Source organism: Sphaeroforma arctica, assembly GCF_001186125.1.
Source record: "Sphaeroforma arctica JP610 unplaced genomic scaffold supercont1.17, whole genome shotgun sequence".
Lineage (NCBI taxonomy): Eukaryota > Ichthyosporea > Ichthyophonida > Sphaeroforma > Sphaeroforma arctica.
Window position 1 is genome coordinate 18,067 of NW_014040541.1, and position 10,732 is coordinate 28,798.

The 10,732-nt window shown below is 43.0% G+C and overlaps 1 protein-coding gene across 1 annotated transcript; it reads left to right on the plus strand.

The window, feature by feature from the left end:
* Window positions 1-8,543, plus strand: SARC_00528 (hypothetical protein; the record flags this gene model as incomplete). Its single annotated transcript, XM_014305764.1, has 14 exons — window positions 1-87; window positions 343-547; window positions 943-1,083; window positions 1,682-1,872; window positions 2,323-2,460; window positions 2,843-3,004; window positions 3,383-3,559; window positions 3,778-3,849; window positions 4,950-5,105; window positions 5,511-5,609; window positions 6,249-6,396; window positions 7,359-7,691; window positions 8,005-8,087; window positions 8,418-8,543. The coding sequence occupies 14 exons, from the start codon at window positions 1-3 to the stop codon at window positions 8,541-8,543; spliced, it is 2,118 nt and encodes a 705-aa protein (XP_014161239.1).
* Window positions 8,544-10,732: the final 2,189 nt, after the last annotated feature.

Consider the following 10,732-nt stretch of genomic DNA (forward strand, 5'->3'; position numbering starts at 1 on the left):
ATGTACACAGGCACACTACCACACTCGCCTATTACCCGTGCACGCGTTCATACATGCGGCCATTGTCTTCTCCAATCGCCCACCCAGGTAAGTACCAAGTTACTGCCAAAGGCTTAAGGGACTTCAGTTGTGTGTGTTGCTCACATATGTATACAGGCACAGATGTCCATAGATTCACGTATACCTACCGCTTCTCGTTCAATGATCTCTATAGATCAACTTATACCTACCACTTCTCATCCAATGATCTCCATAGATCCACTTATATTTACAACTTCTCATCCAATGGCCTCCATAGATCCACTTATACCTACCACTTCTCGTTCAATCCCGCACCCGTAGGCTATTGGCAAGGCCGTGTTCAAGAACAAGAACCTGCTGATCAACTTCAGTCTCAATACATACCCGCCGGAGGGACCCAAACACTCCACCCGAGACAAATCTGGGACTTCAGGTGCACCACAGTCCCACAAATCAGGGCCGGCAGGTGCAACCCAGCCCCACAGGTCAGGGCCAATGCCCTGGAAGCAGCCCACCTCCACTTCACGTATGTCCTGTGTTGTGGGAGAGTGAACTGATTGTGGAGGATGGGTTGTTGTTGTGTGTGTGCATGCGGCGTATTACAGGAGATGTGTGTACATGAGAGACCCATGGTATATATATATATATTGTTATATATTGTTATATATTGTTATATATTGGTGTATATATATTGTTATATTGTTGTATTGTTATATTGTTATATTGTTATATTGTTGTATTGTTATATTGATACATTTCTCAACTACACATACACGCGCTCACTCAACTACACATGCACACACTCACCCATCTACACATACACACACATACAACTACACATACACACTAGTCTGGTTCTCGTGCATCTTTAATATCTAATCATTTGCCCCACTTTTTTGGCGCTGTCTGTGCCCTCAACAGCCCAACCGGAACCACCGCAGCGGCCCACTTTGGACACTGAGGTCAGCCTACGGGTGCATCTGGCAGCTGCTGAGTTATCTTCAGCAGGTGCGGTCATGAGTGTGTGGGTCAGACTGGGTTTGTTTGTAGATACGGTGAAGGGTGGGTGGTGTATTTTTCTATATCGGTGTACAGGTTGTTGATGGATGCTTGCGAGTGAATGCATGTACGGTAGGGTATGTGTGTATGTATATATGCTTTTGACGGTGTTGAATGTGTTTTGTTATAATTCATTCCTAATAATTTGTAATGGTCAATTCCTAGTCCTTTATTGTAATCCAATCCTAAAAATGTACTTTAATACATTACTAATCGGAACCTTTTCTACTCTGTTATTTTAATACATTCCTAATCTTACATTTTAATCCGTTCCTAATATTCCATTACAATGGATTTTTAATGTTTTATTATATTTCGTTCCTAATCTTTTAATGACATGTAAAATGCTAACACACAATCTCATGAGGTGCAAGGCATTTCGTACTACCACACAGCACACATGCCTACGCCGCAGTGACCTACACACACGCATATCTTGACGGTACATCTTACCTTGTGCATGTATATATACTCCTCACTCTGTGCTTTTGGGTTTTAGGGTTTTAGGGTGCATACACGTTCCTATGTGCCTACAACCACCCATCTGACTCTGCGCATGCACACCCCCATCAAACCANCCCCCCCCCCCCTCACTTCACAGGCCAGAAAGAGCACGCTGGGCTGCTGAATGGAGTGTTTGGGGTGAGTAACATTGCGTTTGTGGGAACGGCGTTGCTGCCGGGGAATGAAACGGAAACGGATTCACCGCACAACGCCACTGAGCGCACGAGAAAGACAAAGACGTATCCATGCCTCAACGCCCTCACACTGAGCGTCGAGAATATGGTAGTGGTATGTACTTACTGTGACGTATGTACACGTACGTATATATATATATATATATATATATATATTGGACTAAGTAGTTGACACTTGTGCTGGGGTACATTGTTAATAGTGTCTGTAGTTCTGCTGGCCATCTGATTAGGTCGCACTGTTTATGGATACAACATACCACATGTCCTTTTGTCTTTTTGCTGGACCATTGTGGCTGTTTGAGAGTGACCTGGATCTCTGGTGCAGCTCAGTGTACGGTTGTGTGTAGGTGTACATCCGTCATAGACATGCATTTGTGTGTTCGTTTGTCTATTTATTGTTGTTTCACATTTTCTCTCTATACTCGACCAGATTTTGCATTAATATACACATCAACATAAACTATAAACATACATATCAAAATAAACAACATATACACGAAGACACACGCACATTCAGTGCACCCCGAACCCCTTACACCTACAGCAACACTCACACATACCACGCGGCTGCATCGCATTAACACACTCGCACATCCTCACACCTTACCCCACAGCTTCAATCAAGTACCACTCCAACCCCATCCTGATTCTGGATGTGAGTGACCTGAACCTCGAAATCAAGGTATGCTAGCCATGTGTGTGTTGTGGGGTTGTCCCATACAGTGCCACAGTACTTCCATTGAGGTGCTGGTTGTGGGCGGTTTCAAGCTTTAGAGTTCAGGGTGTGTGTGTGTGATCACTGTGTGGTGTGTTGTGTCTGTCATGTACCATTTTATGCTCAGCCTGCTTCTGGATATAAATGAATGCATTTTAAACGCAACATCAACGCTGCGATTAGGCACTCACTTACTTACTTACTTACTCACTTACTCACTCACTTACTCACCCACCCACCCTTGCTGCTTCTTGGCTGTTGTTAGGATCACTCACCCACTCACTCACTCACTCACTCACTCACTCACTCACTCACTCACCCTCTGTTGTTGGTTGTTGGCTGTCCTTAGGATCACTGGGCGTGGCGAACGTCTGTGGGCGCGACCTCAGCCATCGCCAACAGCGCTCAACGCTTCTTCGCACGTGGCGTAGACCTTGACATCGACTCCAACTACATCTACGTCATCATGTCAAAAGAGACGCTCCCCTCATTCGCAAACGTGGCCAAGAAGGTGTGGCATGGGGTGTCGATGGGAGATGGGTGTTGTGATATGCCTGTGTGACACCATGCTTGTGGGTTGGCATCGAGTGGGGAAGTGTGTGCGTGGGTGTGCGGAAGAGTGTGGGTCGTTGCTGGCGTTGGGTGTAGAGTGTAATATACTAACTGATCAAGGCACATGTCATATCAAAGTTAACATACTACCATAATATCACATTCATATACATATCATACTACATACACACATACGCATATATACACATACACATACACACACATACACACACATCTACATATACACATACACACATACACACACACCCACATTTCGAACCATCTAAGCGCTCGCCTGTACTCACTTCTTACACACACCCCCACACATACACTCCAGATCCAACGACTGATGCAAGAGCAGGTGTCGCGGTTTGCGGGCACCAAAGGTGCAGGGGCGCGAAAAGACGCCATGCTGAGTGAACTGCACATGCCATCATCACTCGCCAAAGCGAAGGACAAGGTCAATGCACTGCTCCCACTGCTCAACGGCACTGTCAGCATCGGTGGGGAAGAGGTGCGTATGCTGGCCTGTGTATATGTGTCTGTGTCTGTGTCTATGTCTGTTTGTGTGTCTGCGTAACTTAGTGCGTATATATATATACATATATATATAGGGATTGCTTGTACGTGTACATTATATTTATATACACCTGTAGTGGGTTCACAGCCGCTTCTTCTGCATATACATCCTCCCGTAATCAATAACACACACATCTCACATGTTTATCACAGATTCTGGTTGCTTGCTTCTGGCACAGCTTCATGGACCCATCCTGGGCGTTGTTCCATCTGCGAGCCTACGAGGTATTGTGTATATATCTTATGGTTTACATGCTAAACGTTGCTTATAAACTTAGTTTATGTAACCTCTATCTTGGTCAACAGTCTACTAGATATTGTGTAAATCTCTTTTGGTACACATGCTAAACGTGGCGTATAACTTATGTAGCTTCTATCTTGGTAAACATCCTACGAGGTATTGTGTATATGTCTTATGATATACATGCTCAGTGTCTCTTATAAATTTAGTTTATGTAGCCTCTATCTTGATAAACAGCCTACGAGGTATTGTGTATATGCCGCATGGTATACATGCCAAACGTGTCGTATAAACTTAGTTTTTGCAACTTCTATCTTGGTAAACAGCCTACGAGGTATTGTGTATATGTCGCATGGTATACATTCCAAACGTGTCGTATAAACTTAGTTTATGCAACTTCTATATTGGTGAACAGCCTACGAAGTATTGTGTATATGTCCATGGTATACATGCTAAACGTGGCGTATAAATTTCGTTTATGTGATTTCTCTCTTGGTAAACAGTCTACAAGCTATTGAGTATGTGTCCATGGTATACATGCTAAACATGTCGTATAAACTTAGTTTATGTAACTTCTATCTTGGTGAACAGCCTACGATGTATTGTGCATATGTCCATGGTATACATGCTAAACGTGGCGTATAAACAGTATATGTAACTTCCACCTTGGTTAACAGCCTACGAGGTATTGTGTATGCAACGGATGGTATACATGCTAAGCGTGGCGTATAAACTTTGTTTATGTAACTTCTACTTTGTATTATTGTGATTCTGTTTAGTTCAATTCTACAGACGAGTCATTAGATGGTTATCTCTCTATGTTTGCATGCAATTATCTGTCCCCTCCCCTTCAAATGAGCCTTTTTATGTTTTAGGGTTTTATAACCACTTAATCCTCGCATAGCCATAACAGCACCCAGCCCAGTGAATGTGTAGTAAGTTAGCCTGTTGACCTGTCAAACCCTCGCACACTGACATTTACGTATTATATATACGTATTCAGGTGAATTGGGTCCAACGCATGAATGGTTGACTTGCCACTCCTTCGCATACTTACATTTACATATTTCATATACTTATTCAGATGAACTTGGTCCAGCGTATGAATGGGAAGTTTGCCAATCGGCGGTGTGACATTACGCTTGGTGACCCAGGGGCGTACTCGCTGTCGGTGCGGCAAATGTATGGCCCCGTGGGCACGGCTAAGGTGTACAACCTGGACATTGAAGAGTGGATAGATGTAAGTGTGCGAGTCAACTATTTATATATATATATATATATATATATATGTGTGTGTGTGTGTGTGTGTATGTGTGTGTGTATGTGTGTGTATATACGTGTATATGTATATGTGTGTGTGTATGTATATACATTTCTATCTGACTATCTTACATGGTACTAATCTACTGGTGTTCGTTTGGTTGTGGTATTCATCCAACTACTGACCCTTCCACTCCATACAGAACATATAGCACTTCATGTGGTTATCTTACACATGTAGCACTTCCTCTGCTTGACTCATGTTATTCCAACCTTTTCACTTCAACTACTGACCATCCCACTCTATACAGAACATATAGCACTTGCTTTGTTTGACTTATTTTAATCCGCCTGCTCCCATCCACCCACTCTATTCCATCCACAGCGTGTGGTAGAAGCTCAGTCGACGCACAGAATCATCCACGCCGGTCAGATGCACATGCGTCTCCGCAGTCACCACAATCTGATGTCGCCCATAATTCAGGTACGGTCCAGTGGGTATAGGGAATTGCAGCAGCAGTAGCCGCATGCGGGGTGTGAATACCCGAACAGTTCCTTTGCGTATTGTGTGTACCGTATGTATAGGGATGGTGTATTCGAGTATGGGTTGTATAGTCGTATCGTGGGTGAGTATATGTATCCATGCTTGCACTACCCGCGGATAAGGAGTGTGACACACAATGAATGTTCGTTGGTCACCTATCTGTGCCGAGTGCTGCTTGCGAGCTCTCTGTGGATTGTAGCAACTGCATGTCACGCTTTCGGATCAGATTGATGAGCCTCGCATACCAGTCCTTCAGACTGTGTGGAGACGTAGGAAGTTTCCCCTCACTCTCTAAGCCTATGCGCAACATCGCCTTCTGGAGACCTGATTTGTTTTAGTTTGTATTTATAGAGCATTGCGACTAGTTTTCCAAAGTTCACTCGTTACGAGAAATAATCTCTGTGGTAGTTCAAGACATATGTTAAGCTTGAGCACCCCTTTCTCTCTTATTACCAAACTAAGACTAGCCGAGCTATCTCGGCCGTCACAAGTCTCTGTGTGTGTGGTCCATTATAGTAAGAAACCTATCTTCTTCTTCTTTCTTTTTTTTCTTCTTCTTCTCTCGCCCTGTGCGCTCAGGTCAAAATGGTGACGGAGTTCCCCGACAGCATCGAGGTGTCGGTGGACGTGTCCATGTACCTGTGGATTAAACAGTTGGTTAATCTCTACATCGATGAAGCCAAGCAGCGTCGCATGGACCGCCACCCCACCACGGGCGACCGTCGAGGTAAGCGGAGTGCGGTTATTAGTCTCAGTGGAGCGAGAAGCATACGCATACAATGCATGTATGTGTGCAAGCCCGGGTAGTGGGACACTGGCATGGGTATTCTTGGGTTTTTATGTTATGCACATATAAGATAGTGTACTAGTCTGTGTAATGTGATACTGGCACGTATATTCTTGGGTTTTTATGTTATGCATATATAAGTAAGCAGCCTGGGTAATGGGACACTGGCATGGGTATTCTTGGGTTTTATCTTTCTCGTTGCCCTGAGACGTACTTTTTATTGGAGAGCGGGTGTGTTTTCTGTTTTGTCCTGTGCCGATTGTGAGGCGTATTGTCTTGACTGTCTGGCGTATTGTCTTGACTGTCTGGCGTATTGTCTTGACTGTCTGGCGTATTGTCTTGGCTGTCTGGGCTTGTATAATGAAGTGGAAGTAAGTCCCAAAGCGTTAGCACCTGTGATGACGTCATGCCAGTGAGAAAGTCAAATAAATGAGGTTGGGTCACACGGTTGACGTATCGTCGGTTGTGTAATAGATCAAATGTTCCAGTGTATTGCTGCCTGTTTAGTCTGAGCACATAAATGCATATGTATTATATACACACGCCAATAAATAGTTTGCCGTTGTGGCGTACGGACAAGAGCGCATATCGCTGTGACTTACATACCAGATACACTCAGTAGGCTATTACAGCAGCGTTTAAAACCCGCACGCGGACTAACAAATGTTTAAATGCCCAATTAATCTACCCGCTGTAGACTAAAATCCATATACATTACATCCCTTGGGTACGAACAGTTAATCAAGGCAACCCATAGTCGTCGTCGCCGTTGTCGCGCGCAACATAGAGTTACTGGCACAAGATACCATCGCAGATAGCAAGCCTTGGGTTGTGTCAGATGTTCCTGTACTCACCCCTTTAAGCTCATCTATAGCTCACTTATCCCTCTCCGTTCTTCTTAGAATCCGAGAACTCCCTCTACGAGGACGCCGTCAACGTGTCTACCGGCACCGGTCTAGACCCACTGGGGATTGATGATCTGTACCTTTCACCACTGGGCCAACACCGGGTGTCAAAGTTCGATACTACGCCCATTGATAGCGACGCCGAGCCCCCCACTGAGGACACTGTGAATGGCGATGCGACGGCCAGCGATGTTATTAATGCGGAGCCTGTGGATGGAAATGGGAACGTACAACAGAGCGAACTCGAAGCCACGGACACGCACGATGATAAGATGCTCTACGAGACGCTACAGTTTGTGCTTAACCCTGAGCTTACGATCGCTAGTTACAGTAAGGCCCTGTTGTTGGTGGTTGATATCTTGCTGTACGATTACATTGTAGACACCTAAGTGTGCGGAAGATTGCTTGTAGAGCGAAGACTGTGCATTTATACGAGCGAGTGTACGTAAGCGCTGCCCGCAATGGAGGCAACCGTACTGAAGAGCTGTACACATTTTCTGATCTTAGTTAAACATTGCTGTTGTCGTGCTGCTGATCGCATACACCCCTGATCGAAATCGAGACTGGTCGAAATCGAGACCTCATAATACGAACCTGTTGTTTGAAGTTCTAGTCTCAATTCAGTCCAATTATTTGGGTACAGGGGGAAGTAATTTTGCTCCGCCGGATATCGAATGGCTCTTATCCAAATTGGGATTCAAGAATTCTCGTCTCACTATACCAAAGGTGTGTATTGGTCTTAACTGCCGAATGCGCTTGTGGGGTTGTGATGGTTAGACATATGTGTAAACGAAGATGTGAGTTGGGCGTGATGATTCTTTTGCGATATCGCTTTAATTATTGTGTACAATAGCATCACGCTAAGCAGGTTGTCTATTCACTGCTTGATACAACCCTGGTTATCCATGTACGTTTTTCATTATTAATATTGCAACCTGGTGTCTGATATAGCAAACTTTGCATTTGTCGTATGATGAATTTGTAAATGCGAATCATTCAAGCTGGGCTGGCTACTCTGCAACACTGATTCTGATTACTTGTTTTTTTTTTTTGCAGGAAATTCACGAGATACTGGTAGATAATCTGGTGAAAATACTGAACTTGTACGCTAGCCAAACGTCCGACCACGAAGTATTGGTGGTAATGAGGGACGATACAAACCCCAGCGGCACAGCACAGTAGAAGATGCATCCATATGACAACCAGGTCATGGTCTACGTTCTGCAATAAACATATCAAAACACTAATATTAGTTCGAATACGCATAAAATTGAATTGATTGTATGGCTATTTCGTTCTAGTTCGATGACAAATTCCTAGATGTTCGAATCTTGATTGTCCATCTGTTTATAGTCTAAATTCGTTTCTATTGAACATCGGACAAGTTCAATTAAAGAAAAGAAAAAGTGAATTGGTGTCTATCGCCCATGTCAAGATATCACAAGCGGTCCTGGACTGACCCACAACAAACGATTCCGAACGGTATGGGCCAAAACCAATCAACGGCACCCGAATTATAAAGCTCGTACTCAAAGCGTCTTTAATTTGTTGTATTAGTCTCGCAGTTTCTATGGCCCGCCATACCGTTGCCTTGACATGGGCGGACAAAGACGAGGAATACGTATTTTCATTGAACTAAGTTTGATTCTAAATAGCAGGTGCTTGTGGTAGAGGGTATCTCGAACAGTTCTGTCACTGTAGATTTGGACAACACTGAACTTCGTCACCGCATCTAGGCCCCACTAGACAAGGAAAAATACGATCTACTAGGGACTATGAATAATGTGTGCTGAGTAAATTATCGGTATCCCAAGAATAGACAAGTAAAAAAAAGGGGGAGGGTGGGTTGTGCCAGTGTACTAAATGTTTAAATTCAAGATAGAGTCGTTGATTTCGATATCCTTTACCTAAATTCTGTATTGCGCGCAGGACGCATCAGGCAACTCAATTAGCTTCACCAGCGAGATTAAAGGATTTCAAATATATGTACGGAAATTTTTCTGTTCTGAAAGTACCGATAGACATATCGAGAAAAGATTATTTGCTATCATTAACAGATCATGCACCTTCGGCACTCCAATTGCTTTCTATCCCCCTGGATTTCGCTTGATTAGATCGCATCCAGAAGTCTGATTGTAGTACTGGATGTGCTCACCAAGACACACACTCGGCAACGAACACAACGCCGGATTGTACATTAGACGGATGACTGTGGCTCCTGATACACTTACCATTGAATACAGAAGCCAAATTACGATAATCATATCCGATTAGCACCACTGTATGGTGCCAAAACAATTATCAATATTTACAAAAATCTGACGCTCTTCTAGAGTCGCTAGCTGCACTCGAGAATTCCTTGTGTTTCAACCCAGTCCGCGGCGATAATCTTGAAATGAACATTGATTCTAGTCAATTCTTGAGTATTCAAGTAAGTATCGCGATCTCTGGAGCTTAAGAGATTTCCAAACAAATCTTAAACCAAAAAAAAATGTGAAATTACTATGATGTCGCAAAAATGGTTATATTTATTAAAAAAAAATTGGTGTGCTCACGATTCAGATTTATTTTCTAATTTTCTATCGATTATCACATATATACAATATGTCTTATATCACACACATCGTCATTGAAATGCTAAATATTCGTGCTCTTGACGATGAAATATTGCGCATTAAAAGATAATGACCAAGTGTCTATACGATCGCAGCCAGGTAAGAGGTCCGAACTGATTACATATAGTCTAAAGCTGAACACGAAGCTTATTGGACTGTAAATACCTAAGTTATAGGTAGTCTAACCAAGTAGCAGGTATTCCTTTTATCAAGACAGTGCTATATACTCCTATAGCTCCCCCTCAGACATTAATAAAAGTGGCTATAGAGTAACTAAAGGTGATATAATAAGGGCAAGAAGGGACCTAAGATCATTAAGACCAGTAAAAGAATCAATAACTCTTTTTTCACCAATGTCTTGAAACTATAATAAGGGATTATGAAAAAGATTAGAAAGTATTAAATCTGATCACAAATCGCAGGAACTATAATAATAAAAAGTACTGGCAAGTTTCACGGATATAAATCTCGTTAACGCGAATGAAGTTTGTCATCCTGGCAATTACTAATGTCGGTAAATCTCACTAGAAATGATAACAACAAACTTGTTTTCACGCCAGTACCTTTATTTTATTACTTGTTCTACTAGATCCATAGCATACTGATAGATTCTTATCACTGCGACAAAGAACTGGCGTATATGCGGATGATAATCACACGTTAGTCCAGAAATTGAAGAAATTTTTGTCTATATTCTTTGCCTTTTTGAAATAAACACGAATGGTGACTGATCCCAGGTACTAATGTATACTTTAT